The sequence below is a fragment of the Zosterops lateralis genome, assembly GCF_965231275.1.
Source record: "Zosterops lateralis genome assembly, chromosome: 3".
Classification (NCBI taxonomy): Eukaryota; Metazoa; Chordata; class Aves; order Passeriformes; family Zosteropidae; genus Zosterops; species Zosterops lateralis.
In genome coordinates this window covers 25,306,769-25,331,550 of record NC_139764.1, presented here as the reverse complement: position 1 = coordinate 25,331,550, position 24,782 = coordinate 25,306,769, and the positions used below count along the sequence as shown (strand labels likewise).

General features: G+C 37.0%; 1 protein-coding gene across 3 annotated transcripts in view; it reads left to right on the top strand.

Annotated features, from left to right (window-relative positions):
* Positions 1-24,782, top strand: part of THADA (THADA armadillo repeat containing) — a 151,823-nt gene that overhangs the window by 29,584 nt on the left and 97,457 nt on the right. Inside the window, exons 23-28 of one of the 3 annotated variants that reach the window (XM_083857543.1) lie at positions 93-225; positions 2,939-3,052; positions 4,150-4,272; positions 4,958-5,049; positions 20,808-20,897; positions 22,287-22,418. In XM_083857543.1, coding sequence (XP_083713669.1) covers positions 93-225; positions 2,939-3,052; positions 4,150-4,272; positions 4,958-5,049; positions 20,808-20,897; positions 22,287-22,418 — 684 coding nt within the window. The remainder of the gene's footprint in view (positions 1-92; positions 226-2,938; positions 3,053-4,149; positions 4,273-4,957; positions 5,050-20,807; positions 20,898-22,286; positions 22,419-24,782) is intronic. The other 2 variants (XM_083857544.1, XM_083857545.1) reach the window with 2 other exon arrangements.

Sequence of the window (24,782 nt, the reverse complement as noted above, 5' to 3'; positions counted from 1 at the left end):
AGAAATATTCTTAAGGTTGCTAAATGCTTTCTTTGACTTTGTCCTTGTTTTGTTCACTTGTTTCATGTTTCTTATATATCTGTTTGATGTAGATGTAACAATGAGAGTCTGCACAAGATGCCAGAGCACTGGCTAAGCTGTGTGTTAAAGGAAATCAAATCTTGTGATCCTTCTTCCACACTGTGTGCAACCAGACGGAGTGCGGGAATTCCTTTCTACATACAGGTACCAGCTAACATCACGGCCTCTGATTTAAATGTATTCTCCAGATAGGACATTAAAAAAAGGGAAATTATGTATTTTTTTTCCAACTCCAACCCCTTCTGACCAAACAGTTGATTTTTTCCTTTTTTTAATACAGACTTCCATGGCCTTTGTGCAGACAAGAAGCCGTTTGTAGTTAAACCGTGTTTGGCATCACAGTTCTATTGACTCTTGTGCTTTCTGGTTTGTGGTAGATTTCAATGACATTTCTAAAGATTGTATTTAGGCTTTGTGTTACAATTGTAATAATTTTGGCAAATTCATAGATTAATTCACAGATTAAGTAAGGCTTTGTTAACCATGTAACTATGTGCTACTTCAGTGTAGGAGGGTGGTAAAATATGAACAGACCTTCTCAGAATTGTAAAATGGTGGCCTATTAAATACTGCAAAGAACTTGGTAAGGCCACTCACTGAAGCACGAGTAACAGTGTCACGCTCACCGTTGTTGACTGGCTGTCTCAAGTGCAGTGAAGGAATAGATTACTGAAGACTTCTTTCTGTGAACGTGGGGCCATGCTCCCACATTCTTCCCACTCCCTGTGCTACCTTCAGCTCCATTAATCCCAGCCTCTTTAACTTCTGCCAAGTTCAGAACTGATGGCAGGTTGGCAGTGTTTTCTCTCTGCTTGAAGTGTCTCCGCTTGCTGAGTGCCCCACATTAGTATGCAGCAGCTCATCTACATCCTTGTGGGGTCAGTCACTGCAGAGTTGGTTTGCAGATTACATTTCACATATTTTCATTCCTTCGGTCCTTAAAGCAGCCATATTTGCTTTCCCCTAAATTAACCTCCATGATCTTGATTTTCAACCAGTTTTCTAAGACAAGAGTCCAAGAGTAACTATACAATTTGTAACTTTCTCCACTCTCTGAAGTACAGTCTCAAGCACGTTCCAAGGATCTGAGGGACTGCTGGGAGCAAGCTCTCGCTGCCAGAATAATTCATCTTGCTTGTTTTCCACTCTGAGTATGCCCTGAGAAAGTTGAGGCAGCCAGCTTCTGTCTGACCTCTTGTGTCAGTCACAGCCTGCTCCTGGCTTTGCTGGATGTGTGTGCAAGGCAGCAGAGAGCAGAAGTAGGGCACTGGTTTTAGACACATTTTTCCTTCTCAGATTCAGCAGTTAAATATCTTTCTCACTTCTAAGAGTAAGTTGTCCGCAGAAGGAATTTGGTGATTTTGTGTTTTCCCCATTCACACCACACAGTTTGAATATGGTGGACATCATCTAGTTTTAATCTTGACAATGTGGAAATAAAAAAAAAGCATGTTTGAATCAATTTTTAATGTAAAAAGTTAGGTTACTGTAAGGACTAGATGGGACCCAGTGATAGCCCACTGCAGAAAACATGTAGTCTGCAGTTGGCTATTGACTCCAGAGGAGAAAGCTTGCACTGTGCCACAGCTCTGTGGATAAACAGGTCAGAAGCTTCTTTTTTGACAGCTCTGGAAGACTACAAAGTCTAGTCAATTAACAGGAAAGTTTGAAATTAACAGTGAGATCAGTCTGAAATAAACTGTTTCCAGATTATAATTTTATAGTAAAGAGAGGTGATAGTTTTCTTTGGCAGTTGGAATGTGCCCCTAGACTTAGTTAAATGAATTGAACCTTCAATGCCATGTGGCATTTAGATAATAAAAATACACGTTACAATGTGTATCCCAACAATAGTAAAAGAAGGTTATTTTATTAATGCAGTGTGGTCTCTTTGCTATTTTCATCCTGTGATGTGTTCTTGTTAATCTAAAACACATCTATTTTAATGAGAATATATAATTTTTAAGGTTATAACCATTCCATGACCTCTTTAAAACAGGAATGTTATTACTGAATAGTGCAAAAGTGCAGCTCCAGTTAGTGGGTGGGAAAATATGATTTTCAGCTTTAACATTATGAAATTTTAGTCTTCAAGTCGTTCTTTTCTATTTTATACTTCATGAACACCTTTTTTCTCCCAGCTGCCCTCTCTGTTTCTCCTGTCATTAAAGATAAACTGACAGAAACTACTCCTGGGTTTCTGCCTAAACTCTGTAATTCATTTGGTTCTTACTGATGCTGAACAGACTCTAGGCCCCAAAGCACAAGTGGATAATAATCTTTTATTGGTAATAAATGATTTCTGATTAACTATTTGTACTAACTTGGAAAAATTCAACAAGAGCTACTAGATAAAGAGAGAGAGACTGTTCTAAATTCAGTTCTGAATTTTAGAGAAGTAATTTAGAATATTTTCATCTCAGCTGGATGTCCTAGTCACTGAAAAATACTGTTTGGAGATGAATGCATCTCTTCCCTTTTTTAAAAATGTGCTGCTTGTTTTATCCTGTGTTGCCAACCAGAATTTGTTATTTGGCCAGCCTTTGTCATCTCAAATAGGTGTTATTAACCTAAAAAAAAAAAAACATAATCCATACTAGGAAAAAACAAAATCCATACTAGTAAATATGTATAGTACAGATACTTCTGCTGTCCAAAAATGCTTTGATTTTTATACTGAGAGGCTTTGAACAAAGCTGAGTTGAAACTGAACCTTCATTTTTTGCAAATTTTTCCTCATTCTGTATGGTCAGAAGCTAGGCTGTGGTATGGTACATACAGGAATGAGAGCAGAAGTGGTAATACAAGAGAAATGGCTAGAAACACCTGATTTTTAAATTTTTTCTCCTTTCTGTAGGCTTTGTTGGCATCAGAACCAAAGAAGGGCAAAACAGATTTGCTGAAAATGACAATGAAAGAATTGATATCTCTGGCTGCACCTTTGAATGAACCTTTAAGTGTAATTCCACAGGTAAAATTCAGCCTCTCATCAAAAGGCAAACGTTAAAAGTGTGTTTACGCTATTTCAAGCGGTTAAAAAAGTGTGTGTTTTTAATGAGGATATTCTCTTCTTACTATCTATAGCTAGGTTTTAAAATGGGTTTGCATGTGCAGAGGTTATGAAGTTACTGTAAAACATACTAAAAAATGGATTGGGCATAATTCCATAGCTTTTCTCTAGTACAGCAAATGAAGTGACATATGAGCGATTTACTGCCTAGAGTCTATTTCTAAACAGATAGATAAGTAACTTCCTTTTTACAAGTTTGTAAATGACCAAGCAAGCTTTGCTTACATTTAAAGTAAATAAATGAGTTACTTACGCATGAATCATAGTAAAACACTGCATGGAAACTAATTTTAGTAATACTTAGTAACTTCTAAAACTGAAGTACATAGATTTGGAATAGTAAAAAACTTACTTTAAAGGCATGACCTTTCTCTTCAAAATGTTATAATTTAATTTCTGTTTGTAAGTGCAAGCTATAATTTGTTCACAATACACAGGAGGATGTCCTAATGACTCGGCCAGATTTTCTGCTGGTATAAATTTATGTAGCCTTGTCAAAGTCCATGAAGCTGTGTGTCTTACCACCTTGCCTTACAGAGGGTAGAGAAATATCAGAAAATGCTCCACATGGTAAAGTAAGCCTGGCTGTCAGTTTTAGCTTAAAATTGCCCTCCTGTGAGTTGTAGTTTATTTTTTCTCACGGTATCTACAGCGTGTCAAGAATGTTGGAAAAGATGATTCTGGACACCAAAAGTTATTTTTACAGCCATGATAAGCTAAGGATAAAAGAATGTTGGCCTTCACTTGCAATGCCTGGACTATAGTTGTTAGAGGAATATAGTTTAAACTGTAACTGTTATTAACAGTGTTTACTGCAGCACTATTTTAATACATTTTTAAGCAGCAGTATTTCTTGTGTTTAATATGATAATAAAGTGCTGTAAATGTGCATATAGATTGTTTATGCTTTGCATGTTCACTGTTGTAATTACATAAACTAAATTTAAGATGTTTACTAATGAATTTATGTTTTTCATTTATTTCTTCTCCCACCACAGGTTCATGCTTTAAATATCCTTCGGGCACTGTACAGGGATACACGTTTAGGTGAAAACATCATGCCTTATGTTGCAGATGGAATAAAAGCATCAATTCTAGGGTTTATGTCACCTGTCTGGGCAGTAAGTTAATTCTTAATTTTACTTCTCTAGTTTAACAGGATCTAGAGTGGTCCTGTTCAGTGAAGTATTGGTCATGGCTATAAATGCCAGTGCTACAATTTCTGGAATGTAACATTTTAAGGTACAGTAAAAAATAATGTAGATGGTCTTGGTGATGGTTTGGTTTTGGGGTGGTGTTTTTTTTTTTTTTTTTTTTGTTTTTTTTTTTGTTTTTTTTTGTTTAATTTTTCTTGCTATGAAGTGCTGATATCCACAAAAAGTAGCGATAAAGGTTACCTTATAGGTTAAAGTCTCTCTGGCTGTTAAATTTTGAGTCAGTGCACTTAGTAAGAAGTGCTTTTGTATTCATCCTGTTATTTTGCTCTGGAATTAAAGATCTCATATGGCATATTCAGGCAGAACACTTCATGATCTGCTGTGCATAAGGGTGAATGCTTTGAATCATTAAAAATATGGATGTAATCTGTATAATGAAGACAGACATCTTCAAAGAACCTGAACTTTCCAGTAGTACCATCTTCATTGGAAGGATGCTCTGAATTAATAGTTTCCATGTGCTGACCTGTAGCACACTTTTCACTCAGCAGTTATTCTTTTTGACTCTACATTAATGGCTGTATTTAAAAAAAACCCCATGCATTTCAAAGGGATTTTTAAAGCACAGCTGTTATTTCTTTTCCTTTAGGTACGAAATTCATCTACACTTCTTTTTAGTGCTCTGATTACAAGAATTTTTGGAGTTAAAAGAGGGAAAGATGAAAATTCAAAAAAAAATAGGTAAGCTTCATATCAGTTTCAAGTTTGCAAAACATGGCCTTAGCCAACAGCAATTTGAAAATGTTGCTTGCTTTATGGATATATTTGAATCAGGATGTTACAAGAACATCTATCTGTGCTTAAACCATGCTGCCAAGGAGTAAGTGGTAGGGCCAAAAGTATCTGCTGTTGAACACAGAGTTAATTTGTACTTGTGCAATTTCACAAGAGTGGAATGTTGCTGAGAGGTTTTGCTACCAGTGGCTCTTCCAAGGGCCAGGAGCTCTCATGGTCACAAAACAGACAGACCTACTGCTCTTGAGACTGAAGAGAAAGGGGGTAAAATAGAAGAGGAACAGTGGTTACATGTGTCCACTTCCTTCTAGAGCAGGTATGGAGTTAATTTCACCCCTACTATTTGAGATTTTCCTCTGTAGTCTTCCTCCTCTAGAGTACTGTTCATATCTCTTTCCTCCAAGCTCTAAAGATTGCATCTTACAGAGCTATTTCTCTTCCAAGGGATCCTGCTCTTGGATTCTCTAGTCCTGCTTGAAATCCCTTACTCTTTCACTTTATGTAAAACCAGTTTTCCTCTAGCTCTTAAAACTCCCCAGTCCTGTGCATTCCAGTTTCTTTGCACCCTCCAGTTACTGCACAAGGACCCCCATGTTTTCTTTGGCCTCTTCCTTCAGCCTTTCCAGCAAACGAAGCATATCCGTGCCCTGTGCTCTGTAACTGAGGTTTCTGCTCTAGGAGGGATGTGAAAATAACCCTGGATGTAGAATAAACTCATTAAAAAATATTCGTGGGTAAGCCCGAGGGGCCATAGAGTGGTCACGGTATGGATATTATGGTAACCATTTCAGAAATTCCTAATGGATTTTCACATCACAGGCAAGGCATGCAGTTCCTGAAAGAAGGCAATTGTTACAATTTACCTGCAGAAACTCCACCCATTTTATAGTGGTTCCTTACTGTTGATCTGTGTAACTAATAAAATTTTCATGCATATTTTAGAAAACTAAATGTCTTGGGGTGATACTGATCTGTCATCTTTTAGATACTACATAGGTGCCATTTTAGCTGTGTGAAATAATTGATTTCAGGTGTCACTTGAAAAATTAAGTTACTGTGCGTGTATGAACATGAGGAAGAAATGCAGGTGGGAAGCTGAAGGGAGATTTCCTTTAGAAAATGACTCTTTCCCCAAAACAAGTTGAAATGTTAACTGCTCTATTGCATGAAATTATTCTTGTTTTGTCACATACCCAAGTCACTTCTAAATTCACTCCTGCAACCCTCCTGAAGCCCAAGCAGAGCAATAAAAAGTGCTTTTCATTTCTTGCCTTCCTACTTTGGTTTAATAATAGCATTTAAAGTTGCTTTTTTTCTTTTATTTTTATATTGAGCACTTAAAGAAAGAGATAGACACCCTGCTTTTTAAAATTTGTATCTTTGGGGAAAACACGGCACTAACTTCTGCAGTGGGGAGGCAAACTGACTTCTCAAATGCATGCAGTGTGATGATGTGTGGAATCTGAGATTTCTGTTTGTGAACCTGCAGAAAGTAACACATTTGAGCATCTGTTGGGGATGAGAGATACCAGAACCAAGGAAAAGAATCCTTTATGTAGCTGAAATAAAAATTATTAATGACAATGTTGATTTTAATGTGGCTGGCCCTGTTGACTTGCTTCTTTGAAAATTTTGTTTACAGTAATTTCTCTATAGTAATTTTGACCAAAAGATATTAAAGCTGGGCTGGCTTACTTTTCTTCATCTGTTCGTTTAGCAGTTGTGCATTAAACATTGCATGTAATCACTTCTGCTGTTTTCCGTGTGTGCTTGTCAAAACCATGACACAGGGTTTAGGAAGACACTTCTTAAGACAGGCCAGTGAGATAGAGGAGGTGTGAAAACAGGCAGAGATGTGATTTGTAGCTCCTGTCTCTGCAGGAGAAGCCCACAGGTGGGTATGAGGTGGGTTGTGTTTGGGAAGAGAGAGGTCTGTGTTTCTGTGGTTTGGCACCACGAGGTGTCACCATTGCTGCACAGTTCCCTGTAACCTCATGCCTGGGTGCAGCTGTGCTTGGGCGCTTCTCCTCGGGGAGCTTTGAACTCAAGGAGCGTTTTGCTGGAACAGAATTCATATATTAAAACCAAGTAATTTTTTTGCCCACTTCCAAAGCCACTGGCATTTTAGTGACTTGGATCTATAGGAGCTTTTGTGAAAGTCACCTGGGTTTAAACTGCTTCTGTTCTGTTGCCTTGAGGATGTTCTGTTTACATTCAGGAACAGTCTGTCCAGAGACCAATTCTCCCATTAGGACCCTGCTTGGGTTTCCAGTTTACCTGATTTTAGATTAGGAGGTTAAATCCAGCACTTTTGCATCAGCAGGGAGTTAGGTTATTACTGGGTTATTCTGGGCATCTCTCTAAAAAGGGATGGACTTTCTGTCTGGCTTCTTAAGAAGAGTTCCTATGATACTGATAGAAATGGGGTGGTTTGTGTAGACTTTCAGATGGAAGCTTTGCTGAAACATGAAGTATTAATGCATTTTTTTTATTATTTTAGCATAGACGAAAAATAAGATGAGTTGGTGTCCTGGGGTGAAAATTAATATGTCCTTGGGTTGGAAAATGAATATGTGAAAAATAACAACTATGTGCAGTCTTGCAAGTAGAAGAGAGAGGGGCTGTGTGAAGGCTGTTTACAATGGTCCATGGAACTATACATGTTGAGCTTTCTCTTCTAGTGAAAATAAAGTTAGAACTCTTCTCTGGCTTTTCTCTTTCTGAGAAAGTCTGTATCAAAACTTGTAATGCTGCTGCAAGTGTGTGTGATAGTGTCTGTATCTAGATATATGTGTGTGTATTTGGCTAAATGATGTTCTGAATTTCAGAGACTTTCCATTTGTAAAATGGCCCAGTTAGCACTTACTTGTAGAGGGTGTAGTTTAGATTTTGTATACTTGATTTGGCAATACAATTTTCTTAAATGCTATGATAATTTAAAATCTACCAGGCTTGGAATGAAATTCTAGCCACATACATTCAGAGTACTGAGGAGGGTTGGAAAGAAGTCTTTGCATTGTGCCCATTGATATTTGGTTACAGAAAGTGTGTTCTGCACAGATAATCATGCTGTGCTTTAGAGAAAATACCCCCCTTCTCTGAGCCCTTCACAGCACAGGTGTTTATGTTGGTGCCGTCAGTAACCTCATACTTGCTGTGTCTGCATCCTGGCTGCCTGGCTGAGGTGGGATCAGCTGTGAGCTGTTCCCCAGCCCCACTGCTGTTCAGCACTTTAACTGTGCCCTGGGATCTGCTCTCCACCAGGCAGTGACTCAGGAGAGGGTCCCAGTTTCTGGGCACATCCTCCTCTGGCTGCTCTGGCATCATAGTGTGATGTCAGCTGGAAGAGAGCTGAAAGAATAGCTTGTTCCAACGCCCCTGCCATGGAAAGGGGCACCTTCCACTAGACCAGATTGCTCAAAGCCCTATCCAACCTGGCCTTGAACACTTTAAGGGACAGGGCATCCATAAATTCTCTGGGCAGCCTGATCCCAGAATTTCACAGTGAAGAATTTCTTCCTAATACCTGATCTAATCCTGCCGCCTGTCAATTTAAAGCCATTCTCTCCTGTCCTATCCCTACACACTCTTATAAAAAGTTCCTCTGCAGCTTTTCTTGAGGCACCACACTGAGGGGCCCATTGAAGACCCAAGTAATGCACTTGATTTAATGTAAATTGATTGAATAGGACTTTGGACAGCAATGAGTTCTGTAGGCCAATGATTATTTTGATTAAATAGCCACTTTTTTTTTTTTTTCTTGTGCGGTCAATTTGCAATGTAGATTTCTTCATTCCATGCACTTCTAAAGAAGCTGGAGGGTCGTATGTGCTTCACAGTTCTGTTTCTTTCACGGTCATTTCTTTTTCATCTTAATGTTGCTACAGTGTGGCTGTTTTTGCTGTAGTTGATTGTAGGTTCCAGTGTCACATAAAAAATTAGGATGTCCTGATAGGATGCTATATATGTATTATCATAGTTAATGCAGACCTTAAAATCAAAATGAAAATCAGGGTAACTTATATGTACAGTTAACTGAAATTAATTTTGAAATGTAATTAAATTTCTTGTCATAGAGGAATTATCTTCTGTCCAAAGGAGGTACAGTAATAATAGTAGTACTTTCTTTTATATATATATATATATATAGGTATATGTCAGATACCTTTCTGTTCTGTGGTACAATGCTAATTAAAGCTGTTGCAGCTTGTTAGTGAACAAGACACTTACCATCAGACATTTGATGAGACTCTTCTTATCAAATTCCTGCTATTTCAGGCTTTTTTTTTTTTTTTTTAATTCTCCACTGTCCCCCATCCCAAAGGATAAGCATGATCAGGAATTGCCTTTGAGCCAACTTGCTATTTGACTCAGAACAAGGTTCAGTCTTTAGGGTAATAAAAAAGGATCATCTTGGTTTATCTGAAAATGAAATGTTTTGATTTGGAATATAAATGTTGCAGAGTCCTTAGGAAGAGTGACCAGTGGCTTCAGATACGGGTTGGGATTAAAAGAAAAAATGGGAACTGGAGAGAATTCCCTCTGCTTCTCACCTTGATGGAGGTTTTTCAAGAAGAAAAAGCTACAACTCTAATTAATAAACAGTTTTAAGCAAGGCTGAAATGGTACTGTGCAGGCTGATGATTTTTAAATTTCATAACTGGTGTGTATATATGTATATATTTGCATTTTGGGAGGAGGGAAGTTCCTATGTATTTATAGTATAGAGAAGGATAATACATATGCAGGAAAATACTTAATCGCCAACACAGATTTTCTGTGGAGTTAATTAATACTCATGCTGCCTGGAATTTGAGTATGAATGCTGCCATGTTTTCAATGTTGGTTTAGATCTATTTGAAAAGAAAGAAAACTTTTCTTGCCATCTACATAATACCTTGACTTCATTTATAGCTGTCAATAGATGTTAATGACTTGAAACTCTGGAAGGGGGAAACTTTTCTTTTTAATTACAATAAGATGAAAACAATGTAGATGTTAACAGGTTATGAAGATGCCCTGCTAGCTGTGAGGCAGTCAACACGTGTGACTGCCCTCTGCTTTCCTTGTTTTGATTGCAAGTTGAGTGTTCAGCACTTCTCAGTAAGTGGTTGCTTGCACACTTGAAGGTCATTGAGTAAAATCAAATTAACTTCTAAAAACACTTAAGTTGGTCTATTTTTTCTTGTAAATTATATGCTTTTCCTTTAACGTTAAGGTTTTTAAGAGCATAAGGAATCACATTTAATGCTGTGAAAAGTTAGAGGAAAAAACTAGAAAGTGAATGTTCTCATGCAAACCTCTCTTTTCATAACATTATCCCTAAATTAAATTAATCTGATATCATCTTCCTTTTCTCTAAGTTACTTTTCAGTTGTAGCTTCAAGTACATAGATGATACCGTAAGGACATGATTCCTGTTCTATATTCCACTCTTGGCAGGTTTACACTTCCAGTATTTCTAACTTAGCACCTGAAAAATCTGTCTGACATCAAGGATGTTTTCTTAATCTTAACAGCAAGCTTATTAGACATTTTCAGTGGATCATGCTAAGCTCTGTAGGACTTCTGGGATGGGTCAGTGTTGCTCACAGAGGAGTGGCCAGTCCTGTTCTGGGGTAAGCCAAAAGAAACATTGGTGATACTAATGCGGTCAGGCTCCAGTGGCACATCAGTGTGGTAAAATGGGATGGCTCTTAGGTGAGCTCCCTGGAGGGGATGCTCACAGTGACTCAGCCCTTAAATGCTCGGTGCAGACTTGGAGATGCACCAGAATTCCCATGTGCCAGCTGAGGTGCAGCTCCCTGTGAGGGGTGGTGACCATGGCCATGACTCCAGGAATGCTGAGCCACTTGTTCTGGCTCCAGCAGGGATGTGCATGTACGGCTCGATTCACAAAACCAGCTCGCTGAGCTCTGGACCTCTTGGACTGCTTGCTGTGCAAGCCTTGGGATTGCTTTATCTTGGATCTTGTAGTGATTCCCTAGTGGGTTTTCTCTGGCAGCGTTGGCCTGTTGCAACTCTTCAGTGGAAATACTGTGTCAGTGACAGTGAGGTTTCATGAGGTGACTGAGCTGTTTAAATGCCTCTGGTGCTTTTCCTCTGGCTCCTTCTGCAGCATGTTCCCTCTATGCCACCTCAGTTGTTCTGGTGGATGCTTTCAAAGTAGTTATTAAGGATTTGTCGCAGTACGTTGCCTTGTGAGGGGGTTGTTTTTGTTTAAAAAAAAATCCTGTGCCCCTCTGTGTGCCAAAAATAGGCCATATTTATTTTGTTCAACTTTTTTGTTGTAAATACTCTGGCTCTCTTTTTTTTTATTGACATTGACAGATTTAGAAGACCTAATCTTAGGACTCAAGAAAACATGCAAAAGTTCAGGCTGACTCAGATACCGTTACGGCTTTTGCCGATTAATAGTTCAATAACAATATGCTTGTTTAAACATTATTTTGAACAGGCTCCCAAAGTGCCTTTATAAAAAGGATAATGATGATAAGGTGCTATTACCTTGTAAGTTGAAGGTAAAATTTATGAAAGTTTTGTGCAGAAACAGAAACAAATTGAAAACAAGCTCCTAAACAAATCTGTTTCCCTTTGTGTTATTGCTTTAATTACTCTTTATTTTGCAGGTCTAAACTAAAACCCTAAAATTCCCTGTAGCAGAAAATAGGGACTTCGCGAGGCTGAGGATGCTCTCTGTCTGTAGGTTTTCTACTGGTTTTAGGAACACAATGTGTCTTTTTCCTTTTGATAAAATACCTAAAATCTACAGAACCATTTTTACTTCAAGATCTTATCTTGTCTGTACAGAGTCAGAAAAGCAATAACCTACATAAATCCCAGTCACATTTCTGGGGCCTAAAGTACACTTAAATCATTGGTGTGCAAATGTGTATCTCTGCTCTCCTGAATAGGGAGTGTGTTCATAACATCCTGTCTTAAGTCAGCACCAGAAAAGAGAAAGATTAACGTGGTAAAATGACCTGAATGAAAGTTTAACCAAAGTGAAACATCCTAAAAATACATATGCTAGCCCAAGGTAACTCCAGTTCATTCATTTTTTAAAATAAGTTAGGGGAATAATGACAAAGTTTGTTTCTACCAAGTGAATAAAATGCATTCCATGAAGCAAAAATTAATGTAAACTAGCTGGACAAGTAGGTAATTTAGTTTCTGCCCTAGTGATAAAAGTTTTCATTAGTATCAGTAGAGGTAATTGTTCTATTTTGATCTGTGCATATTATACATATCCCTTATTCATTAACTTCACTATGCTAAGTAAAGAGCAGCTGCACCTTACGGAATACTCCCAGAGAGAAAGTGTGGATTATTGAAGCTGAAATTTACAATGCTAAATTTGTGGTAAGAGTCTAAAGATAGTAGTGTTACAGGCAGTGGTTGAACAAAATTCTTGGAGACTTTATATATATATATATATATATATATATATATATGTGATCTCTTAATTTTAGTTATATTTGTTTGTATACATAGATTTGTATGTACATATACTCATAAACACAAGTTTGTTAAAAGTACTTATTTGTAAAATAATTATTGTAAACAGTTTTCAATATAGTTTAATATACATGCATATATTTAAAGGTACATTTGTCTATGTGCATCAAAGTTGAGTGGTGATTGATGTGTTGCTATAGGTTCCAGGTAGTATGTGTGATGTTGGTTTTAGCTGCTGGTGCCCTGTTTTTGTTCTGAGCCCATTGTATGCATACTTCTCTATTTAGCATCGCAGCAAAAGTGCTTTTGCAGAAGTGCTCTTCAGAAGTTACTTTGCTGAACTGTGTGTTGCATAATTATTCCTCTTAAGTCATACTTTGCCTGATGTATTTGTTCTATGCAGGTGCTCTTTCCATACCTGATCACACAAAGACTGTAATAAATAGCAAAACAAGAGGTATAAAGAAACTCGTGCTTAAGAGATCAAAGCAAACCAGACCATGCAGTCCTTTGGAAATCTTGGCTAGCTCTCTTGTAAATAAAATGCTTCTAAAGCAGAAGGTATTTAACTACCATATTTATACAGGTTTTGATTGGCAGTTCAGTTATTAACCTCATAAAAACACAGCAATGTAAACTAGTACAAATGTTTATTCTAGCACTTTTATCTGAAGGAAAATGAAAACCAAGATATAGTGGCGTATTCTTAGTTCCTTTAAAGTATTTATTTTAGGTCTGTGTATCATAAAAGAATGTTTTTTTCAAGTCAGTGAACTTAAACTATTTTGCTTACTGTTCTGGGATTTAAGTGTTTTCTAATTACTAAAAAAACAAGTGTTAGATTTATTGAAGGTACAGAGTCACTACATCTTTAATAAAGGCCCAAACCCCACATCTTTATGATGATGCTTCTTTCCCCTTCATAGTGTTTTCCATGTCATGCAGGGTATAAATGAAATCTGAATTGGTTTTTGTAAGTGATTTGATGAGGTTACAGAAGAGTTGTGCCTTTTTGTCATGGAAGAGGTGTCCTGTATCATGTTAGGTCTAGAAAAACAAGTATGCAATAATCTGTATCCTTGCTCTTGGGCTTATTAGCCAATGCATTACACCATTTTTTTTTTTAACAGTTGTTTTTTCCAGGCTTCATTGTAGCCTCCCACAAAATACATGGCCATTTTGCCTTCTATGGCAGCACTAAAATTCTCTTTTGCGGGTAAAATGTTTTATTGAAAGCAGTTTGTTGTGAGTCCTGAGACAGTATGTGATTTCAGGAATTTAACTCTTAGGTATATTCTTTAAAACAAAATTATCTGAGACAAATTTAAATTTGTATATAATCTTTATTTCTAAAGGAACGTGCCTACTGTTGTTGTCTCTTTCTCTTAGTAAGAATAGTGGTGGTTCTCTGGTGGTCATCCAGAGAGACTGATAATCAAGAGCTTTCATAAATATATACTATTTCTGAAATAAAAACTTAACTGATTGTTTTTATTTCTACATCAAGCTAGTATTTTAAATACTGTCATACAATGTGGCAAAAATAATAGCTTGTGCTGAATTAAAGACTAAGTTACTAACTTAATAAAAACTGTTAAATCTCAAGAATTTTGTTCTGAGCAGGATCTTTTGTTTACTGTACTTGCAGTGGCTTGTGATAGCCAGCAAATGCAGGAAGACGAGAAAAACATTGATCTTTTAAGAAGGCAGTGTTAAAGTCATAGTGGCAGAGGGGAAGTAGCTAAGTGGAACCATACAAACTATAAAGAGATCTCTTTGTCCTGTTTCCTTGATTCCCATGAGTGTATGGCAGCTAGCAACACTACATCAGGTCAGTGGTGTCTTTGGATGAGTTAAAACCTCCAAAATCTCAAGGACATTTCATAACTATTCTGAGTAACAATGCTTCATTCCCCTTGCCCAATTTAAAACTTCCAAGCTATGATTTGTGACCAGTGGTCCTTTCTGTACTCTCTGCAGCCACTGCAGGAAGATTATTAGCTCTCTAGTCTTTGATTCCTTCAAGTGGTTGTAGGCTGCTGAGAGATCTACCCTGCACCTTCTCTTTGTCAAACAGGACAAACCTGGCTCCATCAGCTTCTTACAGGGCCTGTGCTGTAGGCCCTGCCCATCTGAGCAGCTGTTTGCTGAAGTCTTTCTTGTGTGTTCTCATCTCTTCTGGACTTTGCAAACCAGAACATGATGGAGGATTCTGTGTGCAGCCTCACTGATCTGCTGCTGCTTTGTTCTAACGAGCGCAGTTCCATTTGTGGTTTGCCTTGTGAGCAGTGAGGATGTGCCCTTGGCTTGCTCTCAGCTCAGCATCCACTGTAACCCATAGATTTGTTCTCTTGGGGCTTTTGGTTTCTGAGCCTTTTGGTTTTCAGTCTGTTTTTCAGTGGTTTTCAGTGCTGATGCTCAGGATTCTTCATCCCAAGTGCAAAATCTGTAGTTTTATGAATAGTTCTCCTTATTACCACTTTTGAATAATTTCAAATGTTACATATTTGCCTTTGTAGTTGTATAATATTATGCTGTTTTGCTGTGTTCTAAAATACAAGATAAGATTATCCTTTGAGTCAAATATGGTAAATTCTTTGAGTTTTGCTTTCCCTGTAGTTATAACCTGTCTGTTTTCTGTACCTTTATTACTGTTACTCATCCTGTCACAGCAAGCAGATGATTGTCATATAATTTAGTCCTATTAAAGGAGCAAAAAATTACTGTAATTCTTAAAGTATGTATCAGATTAGCTTTGGTCTTTACCATAACCTCAGCATAAATCAATCTGCCATACATTTTTTTTCTTGGTTTATTTTTGTGTAGTTGAAATAAAACTGTTTCCCATTTATTTTGAGTTTATGCTTCTGAAATCTATCTTTGTTAGCAAGGAAATATGCTTCCTATATTTTGAGACAACATCTAACTGTTTAATAAGTGATAAGGGTCAGGGAAAGAACACAAATGTTAAAATGGGCAACTAAAACCTAGTCTAGTCAGGTTAGCCCAGTTAAGTTTCATTGCGGGATTTTTTCATAATTCAGTGATGTCAAAAGAAACAATTATGTAAAATGTATATTGTCTATATAAATCTGTCATTTTGAGTGATAGTTTTGCCAAAGTCTGTCCTGGTTTTCAAGTTCTTTAAGCAGCAGTTGTCCTTGCAGTGCCAAGAGTAGGTTGGATTCTGTTTCTGCATTACTGCTCTTTAGCATAAAGGATCATCTGACATGAGGTTACTTATTCCAATGTAAGGATTGGTATAACACAAGTAGATTTTACAAGAGACAATTAAAAATATTTCTGTAACTTCATCAAAACTATATTCTTGGTCCTGATCTAAGTCTGTCTTGTCTATATTTTTTTTCACGTTCCAGTTTTATTTTTTTATTTTTAAATGTAGTGTTGTTTTACCCTGTCAAATATCTGACCATGCATTTGTCAGCTGACGTGAGATGTTAGCAGTATTTGTGTTTCAAAAAGAACATCAGAAACCCTTGCTGTCCTCAGAAGATTGTCTCTAAATCTCACCTCTGCTATACTCAAATATGAACATAATTGCTGCAAATGGTCTTTTATATGTCAGTTACTAAAAACAGCCTACAAGGTTATAAAGCTTCGTTCTTCTGAAAAATAAATGAAAGAACAGAAGCAGGTAATCTCTGACACATGTCACAGTAAAATGATATGTATGCCCCAGTGTCACAGCAGAATTTTAATCTCCTAGAGTGTTCTTTTAAGTGTACAGCACAGTTTTTAAAAGAACACTGCAGCGTCCATGGTTTTATTCTTAAATGTATTTTTTAAATGCAGTTAAATATCCACCCACTTGTTATGTATAAAGGTGGCATATTTTTTTAGAAAGACATTAGTTAAATAAACACAGAAGTTAACCCTTGAGTTGTGTAGCATTAAGTTGCTACTGAGACAAGCACAATGTGTAATCACTGGAGATGTCACAGTTTTCCGCAGCATTTATGAATTGGTTCTGGAAGTTTGATGTTATTGATATCTTCACAAGCAAAGCACATGAAAACTTTAAAGCATATGATTCTTGGCTTAGTTTAAGCCACTCCAAGTTCTGCTCTGAAAAGTGATAAAGCCAAAGAACTGGTACTAAGTGAATGGAAGAACTGCTGACCCTCTAAGAGCATAACAAGGGCTTCCGAGTTATTTCAGAAAAAAGTAAAACTGATTTTTGCATCTTTTCTGAGGAAGCATTACCAACACTCTAAACTGTGTATCATGCTTAAACCAGACTTTCCCTTGAAGTTTTATAGACTTAGTCTGAGGTTTTTTGGGGTTTTTTAAAAATTTTTACCCCTATCAGTAGTTGTTTTTTTGTAAGTTAGCTATGATTTTTCTGAGTTGTTTTCCAAGTGCTTGTTGCTAGCTACTAAATTCTGTCTTTCCTATCATCACATGCCTTCAAAGTAATTTCTTGCCAATTGATGTGACTTCTATATTCAGTGAAAGATTTTTCTTGCCCCTCTTTTGCCTTCTCCAGAATCTATTTAAGAGGAAGGATTTGACTCAAGGGCACACAGAGGATTGTTAAGAGTGGTGGGTGTTGCTTGATACCATATAACATGGTACAGAAGATACCTCTCTATTACTGTTTCTTGTTAATGGAACATCTTTTTAGCTGGGGAGAACGAATGAAGATAGCAAAGAAACCTGTGTATGTCTCTCTCTACATAGACTTTCTTTGTCAGTCTTTCTTCTGAGTGCCTAACCATGACTGCTGTGTCTAGCCATCAAAATGAAACCTTTTGTGAATGGGTTGTACTCTGTCGTCTGGCTTTTGAACAGAATTGCTTGCATGAAAAAACAATGACAGAGTTAAACTGGAAACTCTCTGAGATGTAAATATTGCATCTTCTTAAGTGCTGCAGTATTCTGCATGCATGCAATTCTTCAAATTATTTTTACAAGTGAATTTAGTAAGATATGAATGCTTCCATTATTTTCTCTCTCAGCCTTTTTACATCAAAGCATCATTTTAATTATGTACTTGAATGATGTTCTACATTAGGGAGAGGAATTTTATTGTAAGCATCATCAGCCCATTGATAACTTTTCTGTTTTACTCCCTCTCTTAGTAAATAACCTTCCACTAGCTCATTGTTTGGGTCTCAGTAATCCTGTTTGAAATTCTGGATTGTGAAATTGTACTTCTTCAAGTTAAAAACGGGGAAAAAAGAAAATGCTGTTACAGAGTCTGTGGTTGAACATACTGTTAAAGATGCTCTCTGAAGCAATATAAAAATAGTTTCAGCTGGACACGAGGTAAAATAGTAATATCTTAGGGCTCTTCTCAGTTACTTCTTTAATAAACACATTTTAGGAGGAGTAGATGTACAATCTTGTGATCTGCAGAATGTTTGGTTTAAGATTTTAATTATGGTAACTCTGTTGCCAAAAATCTGTGTTTGAACTATGTCGGTGACTAATGGGAGGTAGTTATCTGTATTTTTAATTTAAACCTATTGTTCCCTGTCAGATCTGTCTTAGAATAGGAAGAAAAAGTTTGTTTCATGAAGATTGTTGACAGTGGCTTTTGGGTTGTTTTAGTCCACATTTACTTGATATGTTTCTTTTATAGATATGTCAGGGATTTGTCTTTTTTTAAAGACATGGATAACTTATTACTTGTGAAGCCTAATTCACATTTTTGTGCTTATGTACATGTATGAATCTATTTATATCACTAGCATGCATGGGACATATCTCAAAGTGCTAGTACTTGTTTTTCAGAGGAGTATGTTTTTTGATGAAATTAATATAAAATATGTGGCTTAGTGTCATGAACAGCTTTGAGGAGCAGAACCATTATACTTTTTTGTTGTTCCAGTCTGTTACAGTACACAAATAGTTGTATGTGCATATTTCCAGGGGCAAAAAGCATGGTCAGCATTAAAAAATGAAACAATTAAATTCCTCTGTTCCATGCTGTCTAGCTATTTTGCTTCCTGCTTATTCCCAGTTGTGCATCTCCTTGCCTTAACATCCCCAAGTAGTGGATTCACACTTAAAGTAATGCTCTGTATTTTGAGCATGCTTTTTAATTTTGCAGCACTTATGATAATGTGTAGTGTTTCTTGTTTCCCCTCTGAACTGAAGGCCCTTTTAACAATCTGCTCAGACAGTTGTGTCTCCTTTTGTCTGAAAATGCCTGTGGACATCTTCTGTGCAGATAATGCCTTCAATGGTTTTGATTAGGCTACCTTCTCCCATCAATAAGCTCTAGAGCAGTAAAGCAAGTAGGAGGTTATGTAGGTTATGTAAGTTACCCACTTCAGTAGTTACAATTTTTTTTTCCCTGTCAAAAAGATGTATGAGACCATGCTAATTGCAAAGAATTTTTGAGGCTTTGTAAGGATATTCAGTTCCATTATTTATTATTGATTCAAATGTGGCTGCTGAATTTTTAATACATTGAAAATGGACCTGCTTAAAAGTACTCGTGAGGTGCTACTTGTGTATATTCCTCTCTTAAATCTCTAAGCAGTGCCCATCCATTCCACAGGAAACTTGACCCCAATTCTGCTTTTACATGTTGCTCTCTGTGGCACAAGAGATGGAGATGTCGCAGCATTTTTGGATAGAACTTTTTCTTTTTAAATACAGAGTTCTTAGTGTTTTACCTAGGAAAATTCAGTAGGATGGGCTGTTTGACCTGATAGATCTTAGGTTTAGTGCTGTCTCTGGCTTTGCATCTTCAGTTTGCTACATACTATATGTGCAAAAAAATTGAAGCAGTTTTGAGGACATGGTTAGACAAAATTGCATAGATGTCTTCTGCTTGAATAACCAATTATTATATTGATGTCTTTAAACTATCCTCATTTCTTCAGTTTATATCAATTCACAGTTTTAATGCTTCCATGTATTTTTTAAATCTGAAATCTTCTTCGTAGCTATAACAGCTACTGCATATTCCTTGCTTTTAGTTCTAGCAGTTCACTATATTATATATATTCACAGAATTTTTCTTACTTGCCTTGGGAAAGTTTCCTGTCCCTCTTTGAACATTTGTTTCCACCTAACAGTCTGGTTTTGCTGTGTTTATTCTGTGGTCTGTGGCTAAGGCATGTTATGTTAGCTGAGTGCTGGAAGGAGCTCTGCTGATGTTTGCCATGTGCTCGTTTACTCGTGCGTGATTTTTTCGTCTGCTTATTTTTACGCACATTCAGTCTTGCCATCTCATTGTGTTATTTTTCCAAACCTGGATCTGTCTGCTTATTGGAAGCTTTGCACTGGAGTCATGCTAACATGGAACATTTATCTTGGTTGATCTTGTGGCAAGCAAACTCTGCAGTCAGCTTTGTTTTTCTAAATGATGGCCTTTCATTTATTTATTTTTAAAGGAAGACTTTTTTTATCTGCATACCATATATGTCCAGTTAGAGCTTCCCCACGGTAACATTCAAGTGGTTCTTGCTTCGATGATGCTGAATGGTTTCATATAAACCATGAAGCCATCCTTTATCTGATCAAAAGATTGTTAAACAAATACAGAAGATTTCTACTTACGTCTTTTTAGCTTGAATTGGTTTGGTGTTGCAGCTTTAGCTGTGCAGCTTTACTGGTTCTAACTAGGGATGAGTTCATGAGGTATTTGTACATCACTCTTTTGAACATGGTTGCTCCATCTGCAGAAGCAGAAATGTAGCCTGCAGTGTCACTACTGCCATGTGCTGGGAGCAGTGCTGTGGAAAAAGGCCTAATGGAAGCTCAGATTCTTCTGCCACTGCATTTTTCACATCTCCTGTGAATTCCTATTCTGAGGTGCTTTCTAGTATCAACATGCTATGGGTATCTGTTAGTACATGTCTATTAAGCGTGTTCTATTAGTTGGTTAGGGCATGAGCCATGCTGAAGCAAATGTTGTCTTCTCTTGTTCAAGCAGAATATCATTAAAATAGTGTCGAAATTTAAACTGTTGGGTCTTTTTCTTTTTAGTGTGATTAAGATCCCTTTTTCCCATAAGGGCCTGATCAGTTTAGCTGACAAAGTGTTAGTGAGCACACACAGAGACAGTTACTTAACTTGTGTAAACTACACTCTCACCATTTTTCATGAAAATATTTTGCCCTTATTTGAGAGTTCATTGTGTGTGTGTGTCATTCTTCTGCCTCTTCAGCTTCACTGTGGCATCAGAAATACAACAAATAAACTGATATTTGAGTGTAACCAATTACTGCAGAATGCTAATTATAACTCTTTTTCATTTGTTTCTGCAGAATGACAGGAAGGGAGTTCTTCTCTCGGTTTCCAAGCCTTTATCCTTTCCTTCTCAAGCAGTTAGAGGTTGTAACCAACACTTTGAACAGGTAAGATGATGTCTGCAAAAACTTTGAAATACAAAGTGAAGTGAAAAGGTTAAACTGAGTCATGTCATGTACATAGCCTAGTGCCATTGTATACATCAGTGCTTCTTGAAATGATACAGTTCTAATGTTTTTGCTGAGGCTTTTTTCTTTTAACTTTGGCACATTGCATTTAGTCTCTGAAGACTGAACTACTGTCGACTAATTAAGAGTTGCTGTGTTCTTAGGATCAGATGTTAAGGAACTTATATTTTCCAGGGAAACAGAACCCGGGTGTTCGAGTGTCTCACATTTAACAACGAGGCTTCCCAGCATGTTTAAGTGATACAGGGTCATAGGCCTCAAGTAACACCACATGAACACTTCCCAGCCTGTGGCACACTGACTCTAGGGAAGGGCCTTGATCTTGTTTTAAAGACTCCACAAATGGTGGCTGAGAGCTACAATTTGATCAATGCAGATGATACCATTTGGGATGACGCTGTTACCTCCAGGTTCATGAACTTTCAAAGTAAACCAGTGCTGGCTTTGTTTTTTCTTAAAATGCTATGATATAAACTGTAGAAACTGAGCAGCTGATTTATGGGCGAGGTTCAGCTGACTGTTTAATGGGCCTGAGTTGGACAGTTGGAAGCAGGAGTTTCACCAGTCATTTCATGGGGGTTTTTTTTTGCAGTCTCTGTTCTAAGAAAAGAGGTTGTGTATATTCTGCACAGTAACCCACTCTACCTGACGTTATAAAAGGCGACAGTGTCATCACTAGCAAATTTTGGAAAGTTTTTCAGTTGAAAAAGATTGAAAACTGCCCTCTGAAATGTTGGTCTTGAATGCTTTTTCAATGTGGATTAAGATTAGTATCTTATTATTAGTAGTTAAATAAATCAAAAAGTATTGATTTTAACTTGGTTTTCTGATTGTTTTTACTATACGAATAGTAAACTCTTGGTGTCAAAGACAAGAACTATTCTTTAGTAAAACATGTAGTTTACTAAACACACATTGCCTTTCAAACTGATAGAACTTTTTTTTAAAACCACTTTTTTGCAACTCAGCTCTCAGTTTCCTGGTTCATAGAGAAACATTATCTGTGCATGTTTTTAATACTGTTTAAAAATGAAGGCAGCTCACCGCATTTGGGAATAAAGGAGGCTTGCAATAATGTGAGAAAGTGAAGGCAATACAGCCAGGAGTGTCTTCGTTAGAGGGGTCCCCTGCAGAAGGACTGGCTGCCATGTTTTATCCCAGCAGGGTTTGCACTCCTGTGTAATGATCAGCCTAGGATAACTCCTTGAACCGGAGGTACAGAAGGCTGTTTTTTGGGGAAGAGGCTCAAGACTAGCATAAAGGAGGATGCTTTTTTTCACCAAATGCTTCTTACAAATTTTTATTTAGTGAAGCTGAGGATTTGAAAATCCATCCAAGCCTGTTTCTTTTGCTTTTAATCCTGGGAAGACTGTATCCATCTCCAATGGATGGCTCTCACTCAGCGCTCAGCACGGCACCGTTTGTCCCCTTTATTATAAGGTATGGTGAGTTCATAGTTGTTTCTTATGTGATGGGAGTTTTTTCTTGAGTCTTTGGAATTTTTTTAGATAAAATGCCTTTTTAAGCTTCTCTTCTGTTTTAATCCTTAAAGGAAAAATTGGTATTCATTGGTGGGACTTTCTTATATTATTAATACTTGTTTTAGAGAATTAAAAAGAATATTGACTTATGTTAATCCTTGTGTGACTTGTTTGTAAATTTTCATCTGCAAGTGCTGTATGGAATCACTGCTGCTTCTGAGAGGGGTAGATTAAAACTGATGAGCTTGACAGATTTTAGCAATGCAAGATTTGCTATACAAGCTTCTGATGGGTTTCTTCAGTCCTAGAGAATGATTGTTTGCAACTCATAAATGTAATAATGTCTGACATACAGATTTGTAGAAGTGTGTATGTATCTGTTTCCATATCCATCCATGAATACAGGTAGCTAGATAAAGATATAGATCTGTCCTTTATCTAACGTGTTTCTAAGATGACTTTTCAAGTATTTATAGAGTGTAACTTTGATTTATATGGTGGTTGCAAGAAGATATTCAGCAGATACTTTGCTACTCTGTATGCCTCCTTTTGGGGATTAGGAGCTCATAAGGGAGCCAGGGTTGTGGTGGGTAGGGGGAAATGAGCATCACCAGTATTTCAGAGGAGTTCTTGCTATATGTGTGAAAGCTTCAGTGCAGTAGGGTGAGAAACTTCTGTGCTTGCTCATCTAATAGTGAAACAAGACAAAGTTGTTATTCTAAGATCTTTGAATTCTTTTTTAACTACTGTTTATGTTAGAAAATAGCATCTCTGTCTGCTTCTTTTTCCCAGCAGATGTGATGTATTTCTTGCCTTTTATGATGTTCTATGAATTTTCAAGAATAAATACCAATAACCATTTTTTCTGAAAGGAAAAAACCTGTAATAGGAGTTTTTAAATACACTGTATTTAACAAATATATTTGGCTTTCTGCCATGTCTGAATCTTAAATGCTTTTTGGGGAAATGTTTAGAACTATTTGTTACATCAGTAATTGTCTCTGTTTTGATGCCTTTATTAATGCACTGGAGAATGCTTTTTTTAATGTAATGTTTCGGCATCATTTTGGTTATTGCTAATAGATTAACTTTTGATAAGCTTTTGGTTATGACTTTTTAGTTTTGTCTTGGCTTCTGTTATGACCACTACTTTTTGCAAGGTACATACACCAGCAAAATAACTTTTCAAACTTAGCTAGCTTTTTATCTTGAGGTTATTTAAATTCATTCAGGAGATGTGCAGGGAGAACCCAAATAAAATCTTAAAGCTAAGAACCTGGAATATTGAAGACGCTTGTAGTGTTAGACCATTTCCTTTAAATGTGTTCCTGAAGAGGAATGATGCAGCAGATAAAGATGATGTTTTCTACATTTCCTTTCCATTGATTTTGGTAGTAAATGCTGTGGATGCAGGTGTAAAACTAGCAGAAATTTATTAGGTATTTGTGGTAAAAAGTTGTAGGTGGGTGTACAGACATGCATTTTTTTGTCTCATTACATAGTATTGAAGTTTTTTTGGTTGCCAGGGGACAATACCAAGGATTATGCAGAGGTAAGTGTATTTATGATGTAAGTCAGTGTGTTGAAATACTGGCTATATTTCTGTATACAGTTCTTACACCCTTGTTGTTTGAATGTTTTCTGTTCATTCTGACTGCATTTGTTGGAATATGCAGGGATGATTTATCTTGGTAAAAAAATACATTGCTATTTTCTCTTCTATTTCTCCTTCTATTTTTCATTATGCAATAGCAAATGAACAAAAATAAAATTGTTTCCTATTCATTTGGTTATTCTTCAGAAGGTGGTAATGTAGGTCGTTGTGAAGTAACCAATTAGAGAGCATCAAAGAGAAGGTCTGGTGCCAAAGGCCCTGTGTACCAAGTCATTAAATCGTGTATATAAACTGTTTCTTTGAATTGCTCAGTGCACTGTTGTGTTCTATAGCATCTGCACATACATACTAATTACATGGTAGTCCAATGCAATTATAAGATGTAATTGCCATGCCATACCATGCCTTACCATGAGATTTTTGTCAAGGATGGTGTACCAGTGTCAGGGAAGGATACAGCCACATGGTGGGAGAGAAAAGGTGAATGTGACCCATAACTGGTCCTAACACCCCTTCCAGGGCTGAGCCTGCAAGGAAGTGGCATTCACTTGTTGCACTGAGAAGATGAACAGAATATTGTGTTTGCAAGGAAATAAGCAGTTCAGTGAACAAAACTGGGTTGAGCAGAAAGAATTCAAGTTGGGCTTGTGAAGAGTTTTACTAAAGCTCGAGTGGAATTTTCCATCTAGTGGGAGTTTAGCTGTGGTT